This window comes from Dicentrarchus labrax, unplaced genomic scaffold (genome assembly GCF_905237075.1).
Source record: "Dicentrarchus labrax unplaced genomic scaffold, dlabrax2021, whole genome shotgun sequence".
NCBI lineage: Eukaryota > Metazoa > Chordata > Actinopteri > Moronidae > Dicentrarchus > Dicentrarchus labrax.
This window is the reverse complement of record NW_026136707.1, coordinates 2,250,679-2,272,497: the sequence shown is the minus strand read 5'-3', so window position 1 is coordinate 2,272,497 and position 21,819 is coordinate 2,250,679. Positions and strand designations below refer to the sequence as shown.

Genomic DNA, 21,819 nt, shown 5'->3' with positions numbered 1-21,819 from the left:
CTTATATTGACCTTCTTACACAACAGCACAGTTTTTACCTTTTACCCTGGGTGACTCAAGCTAACCTCTCTCTCTCCTCACCAGGAGGTGGGTTGCGGGGCCAGTTTGGGAGTGATCTCCGAGTCTCTCCTGGTGACGGGGGGCCAGGGCTGCGTCTCCTTCTGGGACCTGAACTTCGGCGACCTGCTGCAGACCGTCTACCTGGGCCAGAGCAGCGACGGCCAGGGCGTCCGGCAGCTGCTGGTGCTCGACAACGCCGCCATCGTCTGCGACTTCGGCAGCGAGCTCAGCCTGGTTTACGTGCCCTCGGTGCTCGAGAAACTAGACTGAGGAGGGAAAGGTGAAGAGCCGCAGCTGCAGCGGGAGCACTCTTTAAAAAAAACATGCACTCTGAACATCATTTTCTTCATCATTTTGACTTTCCCTGTTTGTTTTTGGTTTTTTTTGGCTTTCTTTTGTTGTTTCTGAAACCCAAAGGAGACACGACCATTAGACCGTTTTCCATGTGCATCTCTCTTTTTTTTGCTGTTTAAAGTACAAGCCTGGATGTAAGGAGGAAACAAACGCTGAGGACTGATTGTGCAACCTGCTGCATTTTATGGGAGTGGGGGGTGACAGACCCTCGATACCCAAGTGTTGACATTTACGAGGGTCACGAGGTTCAAGAGAAGCTGGATGTTTCTCACTTAAAGAGAATCCACGAGTCACCAGTTTGTGCTTTTTGTGTGTGTGCGTTTGTTTGTTTTGTGGCTCTGCCCTCTATGCTGCTGATACGGGTGGGGCTTCACGGTAACCCCACCCGCCCAGAGAGGAAGATAAAACTGTCTCCTTATTTTTTAATATTCCCGCTGCCTCTTTCGCTCGACGGCGAAGTGCAGCCACAGCGAGCCCGGCGGCTCTACGGCCTGTCGGGATGAGCTGCGCAGTTCTACATTAATGTGAGTGTGTGTGTGTGTGTGTGTGTGTGTGTGTGTGTGTTGGAGACTGAATGAATTTAGGCCCTTTTTTTTATTGCAAAACACTGCTGAGAACAAAAATGGATTGGATATGTGTGAAATGTGTGCGTGAGGGAGAACTGATGATTACTGTAAAAAGTAAACCTCCAGAGGGGGCTGTTTTTATATGTATAAATCTATTATTTATTAGCGATACCTTTTTTTTTTTTTGAATAACATTTTGTTTATGAATGGCTAATCCCGGCTCCTAAACAAGAATATAATAATGTGGAAATAACAACATTAATGTAAGATGGTGATTATTTGTTTGGCAGGGTTGGGGCATTGGTTATGTAACGATTATTTGTAATATTGAACTGGAAACACTGAAGTGTGTGTTGTGATGGAGTTTAGGGGGGGCTGCAGGAGAAAAGGTTCCTCCTTTCGTCCCAGCCTCGGCCTCTGATTCTGGGGTTACTGATGCTGTACGAGGGGACGCCCCTGTGTGCTACACCTTCATTAGGCTACCTCCATTTTTCCAAACTGCTTGAATTTTGGATGAGAATACTGACGTCACGTCGTATTTTTTTTTTATAAATTGTGCCCTTTTTTTAGAGATTTTTTAAAAAAATCATTGTTTACTGTAACTGTTTCAACTTAAATCATTTCCAATCCAGGATTTTTATTTTGGCCACAACGTGTTGTTGATGCAAACTTCAGTGGAGTCTGTTGTAAAAACCTGTCCGCCTCTTTCTGCAGCCAGTCAGTGAAAATGTGAAGAACAGCAACAAATAGTCAGTCAATACATCCAGCAGATAATCTCCATTTAGAGACTCCAAACTACCTAAAGACTTGGTGTCTCTTTTAAAAAACCTTGGCTGTTTTTATGCCCCTAAAAAGCAAAATTGTGAAAGATCTTCAATACGAAACATTTCCACATGCTTTACATTATACACACACACACACACAACTCCAAACAATGCCAATAAGCACCAGTTATCCAGTCTTACAGGCAATTTGCTACAAGCCAAGACAGAAATAGAGCACGCAGCAACAAATATCTGTTGCTTATTGTGATTGGTTGGAGATGTGTATTTATCCTAAAGAGGTTTGACTGAAGAAACCGTGTTGGAGCTGCTTCTGCTAAATTTTATTTTCTCTCTTTATAAATGACAGTGACAGATCCAACAAATTCACTGGTATTCTACTGTTAATTCATTTCTCTAATGAGTATTTTGATATTTTAAGTTATCAAATTTTACTAGAATCCCAACTGACGAGTTCAATTTCAAAACATTGATGTCATTGATAAAGTAACTAGTCAGCGCCTCTTCACTCTGAATACCCGCTGGAAGAATGTAGCGTCCAGGTTTAAGACTTTTCCCTGACTGACAACAACAACATCCAGAATGTATTTTCTCCAGATCAACCATCTGCTGTAGCTGCGTCTACTGAATGTCGTCCCAGAAGGTGTTGACAAACGAATCCGTAAAAAAAAAAAGAAAACCAGCGACTCAATCCTTTTACAGTATCGCATCGCAACACTAATTCAATGCACTACTAACCCTCTCTGACGCGCATGCTCACACACGTTAGGCACTTTTTTTTTTTTTTTTTTTTTCTTCAAACATCAGCTTACTTATAGAAAATGTGGACATAAGTAGACGCCTGCAGCACTAGTAAACACGCACACTGCAGAAATATGTGGAGGAGGCAGCTTACGGGTCTGGTTGAACTGGGATGGATGCAGGGACCGAGTAGTTTGCATTGTGCACAAAAGCTTGAAGAGACATCTGCATCCCACAGAAACCAGACCTGTGACATCCTTGGCATTGTAACCTGTTAATTTATTAGCTTTGTGTCCTCTGTTGTACGCCGTAGTCGAAAGAAGCTTTAGGAATGGGGAAAATGTGTAGCTAGTTTTTTAGATTTTATTTTTTATTTTTTTTTAACTTGTGTTTTCAAGCAAATGTGAATTTGATTTAAAGCTAAAGTTTGGCATTTGGGGAAATGTGCTTACTGGTATTCACTTTCTGGCAGCGAGTTAAATAAGAGACTTCTTGCCACTACACTCATTAAAACAAAGGTCCCTGTTGACTTACAGCCAGCAGGCGGTTAGTGTAGCACAAAGTCTGGAAACAGCTGGTCTGGTTCTGTTAAATGTAACAAAATCAACCTAACGCTAATTAACACGTTGGCTATTTTGGGGGGGTTTTCTTGGCTCTGAACATGTTTACACTTATGTGCTGATTACCAAACAAGATACAATGTGTTAATTAACGTTAGTTAGCGTAAGAAGTGCTGGTCACCGACTCCGTCACCGTTCTATAGAGCCAGGCTGCTCGTTCCCCCTCGTCTCCTGTCTTTGTGCTACGCTCCTGCCGGCTGTTCGCTTCCGTTTAAAAGACAAATATGAAAGTGGCATCGATCTTCTCATCTAGCAGAAAGCGAATGAAAGCATTTCCCAACATGTCGAACTGTTCCTTTAAAAGAGGGAGGGAGGGAGGGAGGGAGGGTTGGTGTGGCAGTTTCAGCTGAATCTTAGCTTACTTTGAATGTTCTGGTTCATCGCATACGGACTCGGCCGTGTAACAATCCATATCCAAACAGAGTCAGTTCACGAGTACGGTTCTGTCCAATCCATTACAGTCGGCCGTGCTTCAAACATACCTTTTCATCCCGTCAGTGTACCATATCAAACGTTTGTGGATGCAGCCGTGACATCCTCACTGTAACGGCTCTGATATTTAAGGCTTTTGTGGTCCACATCTGATCCCCCCGCTGGCTGCCTAAACAAGCAGAAATCATTTAGTTTCTTGTTGTTTAGACAGCTGTGGGAGAAAAAAACAAAGATCTCAATGAAGTCTGTAAATCTCCAGATCTGCTCCTTTCTCCCCCTCTAGCCTCCACCCTTCATTGGCTGGCTACAATCTACACAGGCTGTAGTAGTGGAGGTAACTTCTTTACTATTTTGTAACACAAACAAAAAAAAAAGCGCAAGACTTTTTACTAATTTTCAAATAAAGAGGCTTTGATACAACAGTTTTATGTCTACTGGATTTATTTTATATTTTTACAATAATGAATGATTAGTGATGGGGTTTTTTTTCCAGAATGACTTTCGGAATAGTCTAATTTTTTAAAGATATTTACAGTGTTACAGATGAAGAAAAATAATCAACTTGTTAAGACGTGCTGAATTGTATGTTGCTCTGTGTTACCATGACGACTGAGCTACACGCACTGATTGAGTTGAGTGGGGTTTTTGTGTCCTTAAAATAGCTCCACCAAGCTCCTCTGGCCCCGCCTGCGACTCCATGCACTCTTTATTCCAGTCATTAAAACGATCGCAGGCCAGTGCCGAAGGGAGCAGCCGAACACCATCACACCCTGGTGATTACTTGTGAAGTGGGGTGGGGCTATGAAAGTGGAGTGCATGCTGGGATTTTTATTGGGCCCAGATCCGGTGCTGCAAGTGCAGAACATCCATCCATCACAGACGCAGAAATAAAAGCAGCAAAGAGCGACAGAAGGAGTAAAAGGAATACAGACGAGTGCATAGTGATCTGGTCCCAGAAGCCACCGGTGATGGGAGGAGAAGCGAGTGCGTTTGTGTGTCAGGTATCACACCCCTAAACCTGTGGAAATACACCTAACTTCAAAACTGAACCCCTACCGTCTGCCACCAGGCACGTCTTGGTAATTCGACACCACTAAAAGGTCCCACTCTCAAGATTCAGTGTGTGTTTCTTCTTAAAAGCAGGGTTAGAAAGAGCTACAGGCCTTCGCTGACGCCTGGTGGTAAAGTGAAAGACAAGCAGAGATCCGTGGACTTGTCTCAGTGCTTGTTGAGGCTCCAGAGGGGGTCCAGGCTACTGAGCGGGTCGTCACCTTCCTCCCCTCGAGTCCCGTGGAGACCCTGACCCTCCGCTGGCTGCAAGAAGCTCTGCTTGGTCACCCGCTGCTTCCCCTTGCCCCCTCCCTCCATGGAGAAGGCCTCGGGCGTTAGCGTGGCCAGCAACTCCAGGGACGAAGGAGCCGGAGCAGAGGAAGCGGGAGGCGGGCTGATGCTGGGCGTCGCCTCTGGGACTGACTGATGGTTGGCTGCTGGTGGTGTGCAGGGGGAGACAGCATCCAGGCCGTTAGGCGGTGGTGGAGAGTTGGTAGGCGAGGTGAGAGGCGGGCTGAAGGAGGAAGGGGGCTGGGGATCTGTGGGGGGGTACTGCAGCGCCTGGACGTCGCCCAGCGAGTCAAGGTCGGGTAAGATTGTGCCGAGCTGCTCCTCCAGGCCAAAGGAGGCCTCCATGGCTGGGTCTGTGGCGCTGGGCGGCCGGATGCTGAGCTTGGCGATGGTGGCTTGGATGGAGCTGATGGGCATGTCACCACCGAGGACAAGATCCTGCTGGGACTCCTGTCTCTGGTAAGGCTGTGGAGAGAAACAGAGAGACATGTTCAGATAAAAAGAGTCAGAGAAAATAAAGTGCCTCTAACTGCTGCTGCTGTGAAAGCTCTACTGACAATAAAAGGAGTACCTCGTCTGACCAGAACTCGTAGAATTCCTTTGGAGCGAGTGCAAAATGTAAGTAAATGCAACATTAGAACTTATTATAGTGACAATGATTGGCACTACCAGGCAGTGAGATTCAAAGACTACACTAGAGACAGCAGTTCTACTCTACTCCTTTCTGAAGGCGGACATTCTGACTTTAAAGACGTGTAAATAAGTTCCTGTTGAACTTGAAATGGTGGTATGATCACCAGCCATCAATAATGTTATTAGTTACACATGTGCTTCTTCTGCTATGACGAGTCAAAATGTCCATCTGAGATGTGAGCTCGGTGATATGACATTATGACATAAACCGGTAAGTTTGAGTTACTTTTACAAGCAAAAATAAAAAAACACTTGCTGATACGAGTCCCTTAAATGTATTTCATATAATTTTTAATGTTATTGTAAATGGAATATCTTGGGGGTTTTGGACTGTTGGGACAAAGTGTGCAATTCAAATATGTCCCATTGGCTATTTTCTACAATTTTCTTATATTTTATAAACAAAACAATTATTCAAATGAAAATATTGAAAAACTGGTAAATAATGTACCTGTTACTGTGATCAACAATATGCAAGTCCAGGTTGCTTATAAGAACAAATAATCTAGCTTCTATTATTGGCCTTTTCATTGATCTAGCAGGTGTGATACGTTTAACATGTTAAATATGACATAATTACAGGATACTTGTCAACATGTTCCTGAGGATCACCTGAACACTAAATGAACTGGTGCGCAGGGGAATATGGGATACTGAGGGTCAGTTTTTAAACTACACCCAGTTCCACTGTAACAATTATAACCATCTAGTACATGTGAGTGAGTGTCAAACCTTTGGGGCTGCAGGGCTGGTGTTCTTGCTGCAGGTGGCGGTAGTGATGCCGTGTCGCTGAAGGACCTGCTCAGCGTGCTTCAACACAGCCTCATAGCAGAACTTCAGGTGGAGCTGGAGACGCAGACAGAGAGTGAGAATGTATTCACCCTGAGGAATACACTGTAATTCCAGCTACTGGTTCAGTTCACAATGAAATTCTGTGTATCCTGCCACCTATAGGTTTATAAACAGGTTTTAAAATTGCACTACACAGGATTTATCTGTGACAACACACCTGTTTCATCAGAATAAATCACAAAGTGGAGCTACAATAGACACCCAGTAACCTTATTAACAGATATCCAGGACATCACTTTTTCCGAAATTGCTTTTCCTATCATGCCACCAAGGAGCGCTTCATATTACATTGAATTACATTTGCATAATGAAATCCTCAAACTGTTAATAACTGGCTCTTGCTGCCACCTGAACAACCCTCCTACTGCAGCATTCAACTCATGATATACATCAAACACAACTTCAGATTTCAGTGTCTGACCTTCTCCTGCAGCATGTTCTTCCTCTGTTGTCTCATCTTCTTCACCAGCAGTGGAAGGTCTGGGATGCCGTTTCCTGCCTCCAGCTCCTGCACTGCAGCGTACAGCAGACAGAAGGCACCGGTGCGTCCCACACCCGAGCTGAGACAGACAGGGAACAGGCCGATAAGCAACACTACACAACACCACCGAGAAGTTCAAATGACTGAGGATCAAAGAACAATATCCACCACTGTACTTTATATATATATATTACTATGTAGAGTTTATCTACATGCATCTCAATAAAAGAATGTTTTCAGGTGCTATTTAGGCTGTTTTCTAGTCTTTTGTATGATTGTATTCAAAATCCTTTTTGTTGTGCATCCGTTTCGTTTTGTGTAGCACTTATGGTGGAACATATGTATATGAAGAGTGAAATAGGCCTCAGCAGCAATCCATCAAAAAGACAGGATAGACATTTAACATAAATCCCTAAATTCACAAGAAACTGACTCTAAATGATTGCTGGTCGTCTGCCAATGAAGCTTGAGGAATAAACTAGTCAGCTACTGTGACGTTAAGCATCAAATATAAACTGAGATGTTTACACACACTCTTACCTGCAGTGCACCACGACAGGTGTGTGTAACGGCCTCTGGTGGAGGTAGTGCCCATGAACCTCCTGGATGAACCGCAGCAGGTTGCTCTTGCTGTCAGGAAGACCCCTGATGGGAAATGCTCAATTATAATAAACAAATTATAATAATAATATATCCCAACAACAACAACCTCTACACATGATCAGAGCCATTTGTGTTTTCTACAGAAGCTACTGATTAAAAGGAAGCACTCACAGTTCTGGCCAGGAGGTGAACTGGAGATGGACGACGGTGCGCTTCAGGCTTTGGTCGCGGTACTGCAGGCTGATCATGCGCTCCACATGTGTCGGTGTTGTCTTCTGAGTGGTTAGGCTGAGTGTGATTGGTCCCTGAGAGAGCTGCTGGCCGCGCTCCGTTGGGAAGTAGCGCACCACCTTTCCCTGGGAGAGATTGAGGCGACAACGTTAGAAACAGACGGTAACAACAGAGTGTGTGAGGTTTCTGCAGGAGCTGTTTTCAAAAAGAAACTTTAAAGAAATGATCCATTCTATCTGTATCCGATTATCAACATGTGACACGATTGAAAGCTCCAAAGTACAAAATGGACTTTGTGGTAAAATTGTTTCTCAACTGCAGATTCAAAGGTCAAAAAACAAACTTCAGCTTTTAAACCAACGAGGGTTAAAGGACTTTAATTATTCCTATTTTAATTGTTAGTCCTTTCTAAATTTCTAAAAAGAAAATCTACAATTCGATGACAACTGGGCATACTCCATCTGCTGATGAAGATCATGTGAAATAACTTCACACATTACTGAACAGCTACTAAATGACTTTGAGATTGAGATGAAACTGTTAACTAAAAAATGAATAAAAGGTTATTAAGGTTCATTCAAATGTTCTCCAGCAGCACACCACATGTTGTTTTAATCACTTCCACATTAACTCACAGTGAAAACTGAACTCAGTACCTTTTCCAGCTCGTGCTCTGAAACCAGCATGACGATCAGTGACACCTTCTGCTCATACACCATCAGCCAGAAGTCTGCCGCTGTGCCGGTGAGCGGAGCCTGCGTGGCAATAAGGCGCGGGCAGTATGGCGATAAGTCTTCCACGTAGCTGGCGTTGATGTAGTCATCTTTGCCTGATTGCAGCACCACGCGGTTGAGGTCATAGGGCATGACATCCTGGTGACGGTTCTTCATGGTGTAGCAGCGGGCGATGGCGATGGAGAGTTGGCGGGCGTCCTTCTCCTGCTGGTCCTGTAGCTCTTTCCAGCGGGCGTCCAGCACAGACAGGCCACCCTCATTTTCTGAGGGGTGCTCCAGGGAGTCTACCTGGGCTCTGTAACGTTCCAGTTCACCGTGAAGACGGGCGACGCGCTCCGGAGCTTGGTATGGGTCACCCTGGATCAGGAGAACTCCCTGGGAGCTCTTCTTTCGACGCTCCCCATCCTGTGGGTCAGCTTTGGTGGGTTGGAGGACGTTGGTGGGGGCCTTGGTACCTCCAGGTTGGCTCTCGGGACTCGAAGAGAGGAGGTCATCTGTGCTTGAGTTCTGGGGCAGAAAGAGCGATGTGGAGGGAGAGATAGCAGAGGGAGAGGGAAGAGTGGATGGAGCTGAGCCTCCGGGGGTGGGGGCTGGTGTGGGTCTCTGCTGGGGGTTTAGACCCAAAGAGGTAGGACCTGGAGAGGGAGATGGGGAGGGGGAAGGCGAAGGAGAAGGAGGCACAGTGTTTGGTGGTTGAGCCACTGAAGGACCTCCAGGGGAGGGCTGGATCATGTGCTGAGCGGGGGGAACGTGGGGAACGTGTGGAACGTGTGGACCGTGTGGGCCCATGGCAGTGGGTTGCTGTGGGGCACTTGGAGGTACATTCGCTCCTGGAGCTGAAGGGTACAGAGTGGAGGGCTGTGGGTGGGGCATGGTAAGAGGGGCCTGAGGTTGTTGGGGAGCTGCAGGCTGTGGAGCCAGGGGCTGCTGAGGCATCATGGGAGCCCCTCCAGGGTAGCAAACTCCAACAGAATGAGGGGGCTGGGCCTGGGGTTGGCTGGGCATCCGCATGGGCTGTTGGGGCATGTTTGGCATAGGAGGCTGTCCAGGGTGGGGGGTGATGTTGTGGGGGTAGTGCGCTGGGGGGCATCTGTGGCATTGGGCCCCTCGGCAGGTGGACCTGAGGACTGGGGACCATATGAGGTTGTGAAGCAGGAGGCATCTGTGGGTGCATGGTTGGGTGAATGGGCTGGCTAGTTGGGGGCATGTAGTTCTGTGAGACTGGAGGCATTGGCTGACTTGTGGGGGGCATTTGTGCTCTGGGGCCACCTGGTATCTGCATATGTGGGTGGGGGGGGAGCTGCTGGGCACTGGGGGGCATTGAGATTTGTTGCTGTTGTGGCAACATGTGTTGGTGAGGGAGCCCAGGGGGCATCTGTTGGTTGGGGTGGGGCATGTAGGGTTGAGATGCAGGAGGTGCTGGCTGAGAAGTTGGGGGCATTTGTGGATGTACAGTCTGAGGTGGCATCTGGCCCTGAGGTGGCCTTGGCATGGAGCCTGGCATCATCTGGGGGTGCTGCTGGGGTACATAGCCCTGTGGAGTCTGGTAGCCTTGGGGTATCTGAGGCCGGGGCTGATAGCCATTTTGTTGATGTGGCTGCAGCTGACCTGGGAATGGCTGCTGGTACTGGGGAGGAACACCAGGCTGAGGGGGCATATATCCATGTGGGTAGGCGTGAGGACCAGGAATAGCTCTTGGTCCAGGCTGGTATCCCTGAGGCAGTGGTTGCCCAAGGGGCTGAGGGTACTGCTGTGGCTGCTTCTGCTGCTGTTGTTGGGGTGCAGGAGTTTGGGTTGGGCCATGAATGGGCATGCCTGGCTGGGGCATAAAGTGGGGGTAGGTCCCCATCTGTGGTGGTACAGTGTAGCCAGTTGAGGCTGCAGGTGGGACAGGGTGGTGTGGTGTAGGGGCGTAGCTGGGGATAGGAGCCTGGATGCTATCCACAGTGGTGGTCGAAGGCCGGACTGCGGTTGGGGCTACACGTCCAGGCTGGGGGCCGTGAGTAGGGGGTGGCCGATAACCTGACACAGTTGCCTGGGGTGGCAATTGTGGAGGCATCTGTGGAGTCATCTGAGGGAGGGGCCCCCGTGGCAGAGCCCCAGAAGAAGGAAACTGAGCTATCCGTGCCAGGAGTTCTGGAGGGGGCAGGTTGGCAGGGAAGCGAGGAAGACCAGCAGATGGAGCTCCGGGCCAAGGCAGAGAGCTGCTGCCACCCAGGTTGGAACTTGGAGGTACGAAGGCTTCGGGATTGGGTAGACGGGCTGCAGCGGGGTAGGAAGCAATGTCAGGGGGGAGGCTGCGGAGTTCCTCAGGTAGGTCACCCCCCAAGGCTAAGATGGCTGCACTAAGCTGGGCCAGCTCCGGGTCCTCCAGGCTAGAGCAGGCAGAATCGACATCTGAAGCCTTTGTGTTCAAGGAGGGCTTAGCTGCTGTAGGCCGTGCTGGGGGCTTCTTCTGGGTCTCTCTAAGGAAGAGACAAACAACAGAGAGCAAGGATACAGCATGAGTAAGTTCTGCTTTGGCTATCTGGAGATCAAAGGAAAAATGTTTTGTTTCAATGTCTGCCTTACTTTTCTAGGACGGGCTTCCTCTCCTCTGCCCTGGTCTGACAAAGGGTCTTCGCTCTCTCCAGCAGACGTGATGCTTTGGTTTCCAGGTCTTCGTAGAACTCCTTCCCCTCCTGGGACTTCTTTATCAGGTCCTCATAGGCTTCGTACGAGCCCACCAGTCCCTGGACGGTGCCGTTCCACTGCTGCTCAGTCTGGCTCAGGCCCTTGCGAACTGAAGCGTACTGGACGTTGGCCTCGGTCAGGGCCTTCAGGATGTTCTCCTGAGCTGCCAGGTTCTGGTCAATATACACCTTCACCTGCTCGTACTTCTTCAGCTGCTCCTCAAATATACGCTGGAAGGACACAGGTTAGTTAGCGGTCTCACAAAACCCTCTGGTTGCAATATAAGCGTCTTCTTTGAATCATTTTAGTTTTAATGTTTCTCTCTTAGTTTTCCATGTTACAATCTGCATGTTTCGTGTGGACTCTAGGGAAACATGGGCAGCCGCATACCTTCATGTCTGCCCTCTCTGTGGTGACGAGGGTGGAGGTGATGTCATCCTGCTGGATTAGGTCACGGAGCTGTTTCTCCAAAGAGCCTCTCTGTTCACGCATTTCCTGCACCTTCCCTAGGATCCGCTTCATGCACTGCAGCCCTGCTACTTCCTCTGCGCACGCACCGACACCGACACACCGACAGACACACACCGACACACACACACACACATTCATAACCGCATTATAAAACAGAAAGAAATATAATTCAGCTTGATTGATGCATCAAATACATCATCGTTTATTTTCAGTGGCATTTTATTGATGCTTCCTTGCCTTCTTTCAATCTGCTTGTTCTTATAATATGGCAATATAATATGTCTTATAATATTTATTCAAATGCTTTTTTTGCCATATTTTTGTAACTGTAAAGCACCTTTCACTGGTTTTGAAAAGGCTAAATAAAGAAAGTTTTATTTTCTTACATTCAGCTTATACCAAAATCTTTATATTCATAACATGTTTTGAAAATGTTTCACAACACAATGTAGCAAACAAGATCTGCCACCTAGTAACTGTGTCAATTAATCAATTAGTCAATCTGCAGAAAAAGAATTACTATTTTCATTACCAATACATTTTTTTCATTATTTTTTAAGCAGCTCTAAGCAGCCCTATAATATATTATAAGAGATCACACAAACTCTCACCATCAAACACACTCACCTTCACTGAGCTGGGGCCGGGGCAGGGCCTCTTTCAGACTTTCGAGGGGCCCCCCGAGCAGACGCAGGTTGCTAATATGCAGGTTCATGGCCCGGTGGAGCTCCGTGTTGGTGAAACTGGCCTTCTCATGAGCCTCCATGTACTTCTCCAGGTCCCTGCGGATCTCAGCCAGAGCCTGGGCCTGTGCTGCCGGGTGCACCTCACCTGCGGCGGGGCCGCAGACCTCCTGGAGGGCTCGCTGGCCGGTCTCGTCTTCCTCTAGCACGTCTCTAATCTCCCTCAGTGAAGACTCCACGTCAGTGAAGACACCCGACAGCCCTACAGAGGCAAGAAATGTGACAGAAGAAGATCACGACAAGGTGCTGCATAGAACACACAAGCATAGAAAAAATATCTTGCATACACAGTTATGACAGGAGATTTGATCTGTGTTTTAGGCGATCATTAACAATGAAACAGTAGAATTAGCCTTGCGTACACCACAGGGCCTATTCTACCCGTAAATGTTAATAATCCACAGAAATGTGAACATTATTATCATCAAAATGTATGTTTATCATTAATGTAATGGTCATAATAATGTAACATTAACATACTTGTCATGGTTTTCCTCAGGTGGCCTGTTTATCAGTTTGTTTTAGCTGTTTAGGGTTGATTATATCAGAAATTAAGATTTGTATTGTTCAGTCAAGATGTGAGTTTATTGACATTGCTAAGCATTAGTAGCCACAGGATCATATCTAGGGGGAAAAGTAATAAAAAACCAACACTGAAGTTTGGAATATTGTTTGTTAATTATTTATCATCTGCATTATCACACCAAAACACAGTCAGTGTGTGTGTGTGTGTGTGTGTGTGTGTGTGTGTGTGTGTGTGTGTGTGTGTGTGTGTGTCTGTGTGTATATTTCCACTGACCTTGCATTGACTGGATGAGGCTCTTGACGGTGTCGGGTCGGACACTGAGAGCAGCACACTTCTCCATCAGGACTGGAGGGATGTGGCTGTACATGTCCAGGTTGTCCACCGACTCCGGCTCCAAACCCAGAGAGTCCATAAACTGCCTGCGGGAAGAGACGAGACCAGTCAGCTCAAACTCGCACAGGCTCTGATAAATAAAATCCTATTCCTTTCAGTACATGACTATTGCTTTCAGTATCAATATTAAGTTCAGAGTAGGGAATGGCCATAAAGGCTACCAAAGTTCTTGTAGCAAGATGTCCAAAGATTTTTTTTGTTTATGAATTTGATTTAAGGAACTGAGCATAGTGGGATCTTATTTTGGGTTCAATAAAGTACATATAAACATCACATACACTATAACGTGTTATATTTAGAAAGGGGTCACTATCATTCTTTCTGACAACTCAGTTTATGTCACTTGATTTCTTGCAAATGATCATGAATTAACGGTATAATTTCATATAGGCTTGATGATGCACACAAACTCATGTACTTACTCTAGTGTTTCATTCTTGCTCTCAATCTTGACCATGACGTCCCTCAGCAGCTTGGCCTTCTCCTCACTGGACACAGAACCACAGACATTAATAAACCTTATTAATGCATGAAAGGCTGACTGATGAAGCTCTTTTTCACCTGTCTAATATGAAGTTTGCATCTAAAGAAGGCGCCTACCTGTAGAGTGAAGAGGCCTCATGAGCAGCCATAGGCACCAACTTGGCAAACAGGTCTGGCCCAGTGACAGTGGGGTCCGTGGGGTTGACTGGCAGAGCTTTCACCAGTGGGGCACCTAGAAAGGCCAAAAGTAGCCGGTTTTACTGGCACGGTAACGCATGAGCTCGATTTTATACAGAATACATCAACAGAAGACAAGAGATCAAAATCAAAAGAAACAGCTACAGCTACAGCTTCTGTAGTTTGTCCTTATAACACAGAATGCAGACACATTTTGGATGTGAGGCAGCCCAATAATAAGAAATTGCTTGATTAACATATTAAATCAAGACAATAATCAGATTAATCGCTGATGAAAATAATAATTTTTTGCAGCCCTAATTCGCAAAGAGGTCTTTTGCTCAGCTGCCTTCCTTTAAGACAGAGAATCAAATTATATCTAAAACATTTTTTATCACTTTATTTAACACCTTTGATGACAAATACAATCACAAATTTTTAAACTTGCCACCAAGGGATGAACTCACTAACCTGAGCTTTGACCTGCAAGTACAGTCCAGTAACTGTGGCTTTAAAAGTATATGAATGTGGCTGCAATTACAAACTGAGCAGGAGTGCACTTATAAACAAAACTGTATCAGAATCACTTCAGAGAGTCACCCAATACATGTAAAAGTCCAAAATATTCCACAAGGATCTACACAATGTCATCATAAACACTGGCACACCCAGTTAAACACAGTTACACACAACAAGGTATGCACTCACTCTCCACACATGCAACAAAATACATCTATATGTAAATGCAGCTTTGCATGCGCACAGTGATAAAGGCACTGCGTCAATACAGGAAACTGAACATACTGAAGCTTCTTCCTGTTACCTTTCACTGAGGCCAGAGTCTCCAGAGAAGGAACTGTCTCATGATAGATGAAGTCATTGTCCTTTTTGGCTGAATTAAACCTGAAAGTCAAAGTTCAAAGACAACATTTTAACATGTATTGTGAAAACCGGGACAAAGACAGCAGCTAAACTACATGAAAATACCAAAATTGTGACAATTGTGCTCACTTTCCCCCGATAACGTCCATGGTGAATCTCAAGGCCTCTTGCACACTGTCGGGTTGACCCTTGTTGTACCCAGACAAAACAAAGGAGTTTTGTAAAACAGTGGACACACACACACACACACACACACACACACACACACACACACACACACACACACACACACACACACACACACACACACACACACACACACACACACACACACAGGTTACAGTGACACCTGAATTATCTTATCATGTGTCTACCTTGGCCAGCTTGATGGCTTCACTGAGTTTGTCCAAGGAGCTCTGTAGATACGCCAACTGTTGGAAACAGAACATTTAAGTAAGCCACAGGGCAGTGGAAATCTGAAGATAGAAAATTATGGGAAATGTTTTGAGTCATATTGGAGACATTTAGCAGAAGGGAAAGCAGCTTACTATGACTGCAGTAAATCCCAACTGAATTTGCTGCAGCTTTTCCAAAAAGTGAAAACTACTTTTGTCGTTTTAAGATCAAATTGGGATGATATGTAAAGTTTGCAGCCAGTCCATCTCCCTGAAGTTAAAAAAAGGATTGTTTGTGGAGATTGAGGCTTTTTGTTTGACATCGGCTTGTAAAAGTGGTACCAAATTGAATAATCATTATACAGGAAATTGCTGTAAAATTGGGGAATTTATTTCAGTTTTTCTTGAAAATCTCAAAAACATTTCAAGCAATGGTTGAATTTGCAGAAATTACTGGAGAGAGCATTCATTTCTGCATGGAACAATGCAGCGACCAAGCACCCAGACAGCGGATGGAAAAATTATTATATGTGTGAAATTTGGTCCTACCCGCTCTCCGTACTTCTGCTGCTCTTCAGCCTGTTTTCCCATGTGAAGCTGTTAAGAGAAAACAAAGTCTGAGTAATCCAATGCCACACACACACACACACACACACACACACACACACACACACACACACACACACACACACACACACACACACACACACACACACACACACACACACACACACACACACACACTCCTGTTACACTCACATGTGCAATAGAGGCAAAGTAGTAGATCTTCATCTGAACCAGTTTCTTCCAGTCCTTCTGGATCTTTCCCAACATAGACGCAGTCTCTGAGTTCTCCAGAGCCCTGCAGGCCTCTTTGTAGTAATCCACCACCTGTAGCACCACAACCACAGTTATTAACCTCTAATATTTTAATTATTGATTGATATGATATGATGTATCTAATATTTAATGATAAGAAGTTGACCTGAGCGCTGATGCGAGCAACCAGGAAACTCTTCCTGTTGTCCAACATGGACTTTTCCAGAAGACACTCCTGAGCCTGGCCCTGGGAGGCAGACACAGGTTGATGAGACATTCTTCTGTGTGTGTGTGTGTGTGTGTGTGTGTGTGTGTGTGTGTGTGTGTAACCTACCAGCATAAGGTTGATGTTGAGGTTAAGGATCTGGTGGCTCATGTCCACGCTGAAGTTGTGGCTGAAATGGTCTCTCAGGTAGGAGAAAGCCCCGGCCGAGCACTGGAAGTGCGTACACGAAACCTTCATTCCCTGGACGGAGAGCAGAGAGTCTCAGTGGGACTGTGTGTGCGTACACGTGCATGTTTGATGTATGTGTGTGTGTGTGTGTGTGTGTGTGTGTGTGTCTTACCTCCTCAGACACCCTGTTATCCATGGCTCCCAACATGGAGTGCAAGGCCCCTACAGGGGAATCCACAAACCGGTTCAGTGAGGTTAGCAGGCTTGGTTTTTACAAAACAACGCTGACTATGATCAGTACTACTGTTCCTTACAGTAAGCCTTCTGTTTACTTGGAACATTAGCTCACTACAGTTTTGTTGTTTTTGGTAGAGCACTGCTGAGAGACACAGGAATCCAGTATGAGACTGGTAATATCAAAGTTATGATGAAGGCGTGTAGCTAGAGCTAAAGTCTATTATTAAATCGACAGCAATCAGCAACTGTTTTGTTTTTAGGTTTTAGTCTGTTGGTTGAACTAAACAAAGTTATTTGAAGATTCTGATGGGCATATTTTACTATTCTGAAGTTTTATTGAACAAAACAACTGATCGAGAAAATAGCTGCCAGTTAAAGCGATAATCAAATGAATCCCGAAGACGTTAGCTGCAGATTGTGAGCCTGACTTGGATTTCTTTTTTTGCTCTACGTGACTTAACTCACCAAGATTGTAGAGGATGCATGCTTGCTCATAGCTGATGTCATCATGGGTGACTGTTTTTCCAGAGAAGATTTCAGTCCTGCAGACAAACAAAAATTAAAAAAGGGCATATCACACAGCATACACTTGAAATACAGTGGATTTGTGTACATGTGTGTGTATATTTGACATGATTTTGTGAACAATATAATTTATAAAGAGATATCCATTTGAAATATTACACAGCTAGTTATGAGCTATGTTACAAATCATCTGCTGAAGAAATCACATAAATTCAATGTTTAATAGAGCACACTAACTTTATGCTGCTACATTTAAGAAGGAGGTTCATTCACATCAAAGGAGGAGAATATGACAGGATTTTCAATATTTCAAAAAAAGGTTAACATCAGCAAATAAACATACAGTATCAGTCTGACCCCGTTCTGTGAAAAAATGTCCCCGGATTTTGTAAAATGTTCCTATTATTTTGTCCACTCCTGTACCTGAAGATTCAGAGCAGTCAGCTGACATTCTTTTCCAGAGCAAACTTCAGCGAACACTAAAATTAGCTTCAGACCTCTAGTGTCCAGGCCAACAATAGTTCAGACTGCAGGAGGACGGTGTGTGTGTGTGTGTGTGTGTGTGTGTGTGTGTGTGTGTGTGTGTGTGTGTGTGTTACTACCATGAGATGGGTACAGCAGCCTCCTGGCCCGTTCCCATGGGTACTCGGCTCTGGAGGTAATGCAGCTGGCCAAAGTACTTCCTCAGTGTGCTGCATCCCTCGAAATCCCTCGTCACATTCACCGCACTCTGTGAAACAGACACAAACACTGTGTTTCTTTTGTGTTTGATCAGCTGTTCTTTATAACTGCAGCTACAGAATCTGCACTTCTGCAAACACACCTCCGTTTAGAGCGATGAGTTTTAGCATTTAACCTTCAGAAAGGATCATTTTCTTGAAGACGTTTGCAAAAAGCTTATTTCCCCCGACTGGGATCGGATCAGGGATTGGATCAGGGATTGGATCAGGGATTGGATCAGGGATTGGATCAGGGACTGGATCAGGGATTGGATCAGGGATTGGATGTGCAATCTGGCACACAGACACCAGTATTGAGTGGAAAACACATCAGCGGTTAGATTGAGTATTCCACTTGTCTTCCATTAGAATTCCCCCCCAGGAAATAAAATGATATTTTCACGATTACATTCTCATCATTGATGACCTCGACTCCATCATATTCCAGAGTGGGTTCTGTAGTTGATGGATGCTTCACAACTACTTCTGTCACCTTCAGTGGACGGGGTGGGTGGGAGGGAGGGCGTTGGAGATCAAAATTTGCACGTACGACAGAAAGAGATTTTATTTCGTCCCAAAAAGGAGAACTAACAGGTGTGTTTGCGTGACTCAACCAAATCCTGCAGAAGGCTCTAAACTGTACATTTAGGATTCCACATCATCTCACCTACCAATCTGACTCAAGTACCGGAGAGATGGAAACACAGTTCTTATAACGCCTTTGTCCTTTTGATCTTCATGTTTGAGACTATTAACGCAGAGCAGTACGAGCCTAACCGTAAGCCCATAGTTATAGTGTGTTTGATACGTTTCACTCTTGACTCTGTTTTATGTTTGCATATGTTTTGTCTTATATAATATTGTGTTTTGAGATTTTTGTAGACACATCAGGACCCTTGTAACATTGACAGAATCGATGCTCCAACTCTCCAAACAAAAGCAGCAATTTAATCACATTTGCTCTACAGGGCTTCAACTGATATGTGCAAAGTGACTCTCTGCTATGAGCGGTGTTTTTACTCACCACTATAATTTAATTAAGTCTTATAGACTTAATTAAAGCATTGTAATAACTCTTGATATCTCTACTTTGGTGGTCATACATGGGAATGAACTGAGCCTGGAATCAGGGAACTGGCGAATTAAAATGGAACATCTAGTCAAACATGGTGACGGTAGTTTCACACAGTAGCTACCTGCCGCAGCGTCTCCAGTTTCTTCATCTGTTCATTGTAGTTGTCGGGATTCTCGCCATAATTCTTCAGGATGAACTAGGGAAGAGACGGAAAGAACAAGTGGGTAAATGTGGCACATTTTTGAATCAGCTTCAAACCTTCTAGACTGGAATTGTAATTTTATTTATGGCTTTGGTTTAAACCACATTTATCACATTTTAAAACATTCAAATGTCCTCAAACTGTAGCTAATTAATCAATAGGCTAATATTTTGCCCCGGGCAAGAGCCAAGAGTTTAAACTCCCATCATGCTTTGCCAAGACATTCTCAGTCCCTGTGAGCGACTGTAATAAGCAGCGAGCTACTTAATGTCAGGCCAGGAGGTGAACAATACTGCAGACACACTCATTATTCTCCTAGTGCTTCTGTTTCTTTTTCTAATTAAATCATGGACGCAGGAAAGTCACCGGGCTTCTGGAAAAAGACGCACAATGACACAGCGACAAGACAGGCAGGCATTGTCCCGTCTTCCACAAGCCAGTTATGGTTCAATTCTGCCTTTTGTCCAGCCTTAAAACAGAGGAAACTGTAGCCAATTTAATATAGTCTTAATGGTAATCTGAGCAACAACAGTATGCCAATAAAAAAAAAAAAACACAACATTAAACTCTCACATATTATAGTTTGACTTGTTCCAACATTAGATCAGGCTTTTAAAATGTCCAACAGTAAGGGTTGTATTAGAGGCTATATATTCATATATATATATAATATTGAGGTTAAAGGGTCTCTTAAAGACATAAGCATATGAAATAGTACCGCTCTGTGAATCTCAGAAGACAACAACTGTTCACACAGCATTGTTTGACTCAAGGTTTAGACGTGGGAAGTCCATTGCAAAATATCTCGGAGGAGAATTACAGTCACACGACAGGCCAAAGGTCCGTTATTGTGTCTGAATCAGGAAGGTGCTGGAAAAATGGCTCACCAGATAAAGACGAGACGCACTTGAATGATGGGAATTTTCCTTCCTTGTAAATATCAAAGTGCCTTATTATGTGTGTTTGTGTTGAAATACAACAACCCCAACTGTGAAACCCCTTTTTTTTTTTAAATATCACACCTAACACGCACCAGCTTATTCTGTCATTATAATATAAAAATAAAGCTTTTTTTTTTTTTTTTTTTTTAATTTGGCACAAAGTCTAACTAGAGGCCTCACATCAGACCCTACACCTCTCTTCTTCAGTCTTCCCATCCATCATCCATATCTCCTCTCGTCTTCTGTGTTCACATTATGACATTTACTGTATGCGCTGGCTATTTCTGGTGTTATTTTTATTCTTAACTTTTTTTCCTCTAACTGTAAAAAGACACACAGGATGCTTAATGACTCGGCGTGCTGTTGTTTTGCCCTGTCTCCTTCCCTTTTGGCTGACATCCCTAATACATTAGTGAGCAGCCTGTGTTCAGGTACATGTGACGATGAGATCACGGTTTTATCATTTAACGTGTCGACAGTGTGTCTGGGCCCGGAGGAAGCACCCTTAAAAGACCTCTGCCTTTAACGTCGGTCGACTGTTTGCTTTATTTTTTTTAATGAACTTCGACATGAGCTGTTAGCTTTTTACCAGCTAGCATGCGGCTAACGTTAGCAAACAAAAGGCGGTGGTCCGGAGAGAGAGAGGGGGGGGGGGATTGGACCACAGCTACCAGTTCTGGAAAATTCTCCTTTTCCCGACAGTCGGGTTTTGGAGCTAACGGTTGGTTTGAACCGTGGCTTTAAAAGTGGGTAATCCTCGCCCCGGTTGACTTTCGACCTCAGCCCCTGTTGCTCCGCTCCCCGCCCCGGCTCACCTGCCTGACGGCCGGGCTGAACTGGAACTCCCCAGCCTCCTTTAGATCCAGCCAGATCATCGGCATCCGGGGGACCGCCTCCATCGCGGCCGGCTTTCAGAGGGGGACTGTCAGCCGTTAGGATGTCGGGGGAAAAAAAAAAAAACCCCCCACGTCGGTGGTTCCGTGGACGTTAACGGTTTTCCAAACGGATAGCTTTCCTCCAAACAACTGTGTCATGTATCCATTTACACTTCAACCGGAAGCTGGGAGCGCACGTAACGTAAGCTCCCAATACGTGCCGCGTAGGTTTGTGGGAAATGTAGTAAGATAAGATTTAAAAAAAAAAAAAAAAAGGATTTATTTATTTAACGATAGATTATATTTAAAAAAAACACATTAAATAAGAATACAATAGAAAAAATATATGATAGAAATAAAAATATAAGAGTTATAAATATACAACTTTTTATAAACAAATGTGAGTGAACAGTGGTAGTGGCACGCTGTGGAAATAAATATAATTGCACAGGACAAAATATATGTATAGCAGTGTAATTTAAAGGTATTATAGGCTGTACATATAGGGCTATTAATATACAGTACATGTATTATATAATTTTAAGAATGTGTGTATAAGAATTTGTAAATAATTGCACAGTACAGGTATAAAATAGAGCAAAACAGAGACAAGAGTCTGATCAGGGCCCCCACGGTCAGTCAGTAATGCATCTTGAATTATTTCCTTTCGTTCTGTTTGTTATGTACCTGCAAGGCAGATATCACATCAACAGACTTAATGTCATTTTTTTCTATTCAAATAGGCTCTATTGGCATGGGAAACAGACATTTAAGAGAGCAAAATGAAGAATGAAAATAG

General features: G+C 44.7%; 2 protein-coding genes across 6 annotated transcripts in view; one reads left to right on the top strand and one right to left on the bottom strand.

Moving 5' to 3' along the window:
- The window catches only part of scap (SREBF chaperone), a 33,572-nt gene extending 29,595 nt beyond the window's left edge, over positions 1 to 3,977 (top strand). For all 5 annotated transcript variants that reach the window (XM_051407839.1, XM_051407841.1, XM_051407840.1 and 2 more), the window contains exon 23: positions 85 to 3,977. In XM_051407839.1, the coding sequence (XP_051263799.1) occupies positions 85 to 330 (246 nt within the window). In that variant the 3' untranslated portion in view covers positions 331 to 3,977. The remainder of the gene's footprint in view (positions 1 to 84) is intronic.
- A 1-nt stretch (position 3,978) lies between these two features.
- On the bottom strand, positions 3,979 to 21,223 carry LOC127367745 (tyrosine-protein phosphatase non-receptor type 23-like). Its single transcript, XM_051407835.1, is given in 25 exon segments — positions 3,979 to 5,361; positions 6,322 to 6,435; positions 6,863 to 7,001; positions 7,463 to 7,567; positions 7,697 to 7,881; positions 8,413 to 9,549; positions 9,551 to 10,955; positions 11,062 to 11,393; positions 11,554 to 11,708; positions 12,262 to 12,579; positions 13,177 to 13,322; positions 13,719 to 13,784; positions 13,897 to 14,011; positions 14,780 to 14,859; positions 14,968 to 15,026; positions 15,213 to 15,269; positions 15,783 to 15,830; positions 15,993 to 16,124; positions 16,219 to 16,299; positions 16,387 to 16,518; positions 16,619 to 16,668; positions 17,149 to 17,225; positions 17,811 to 17,938; positions 19,124 to 19,198; positions 20,961 to 21,223. Coding segments are annotated over 25 exon segments (5,808 nt in total). The 5' UTR covers positions 21,045 to 21,223; the 3' UTR covers positions 3,979 to 4,773.
- Between the last annotated feature and the right edge of the window lie 596 nt (positions 21,224 to 21,819).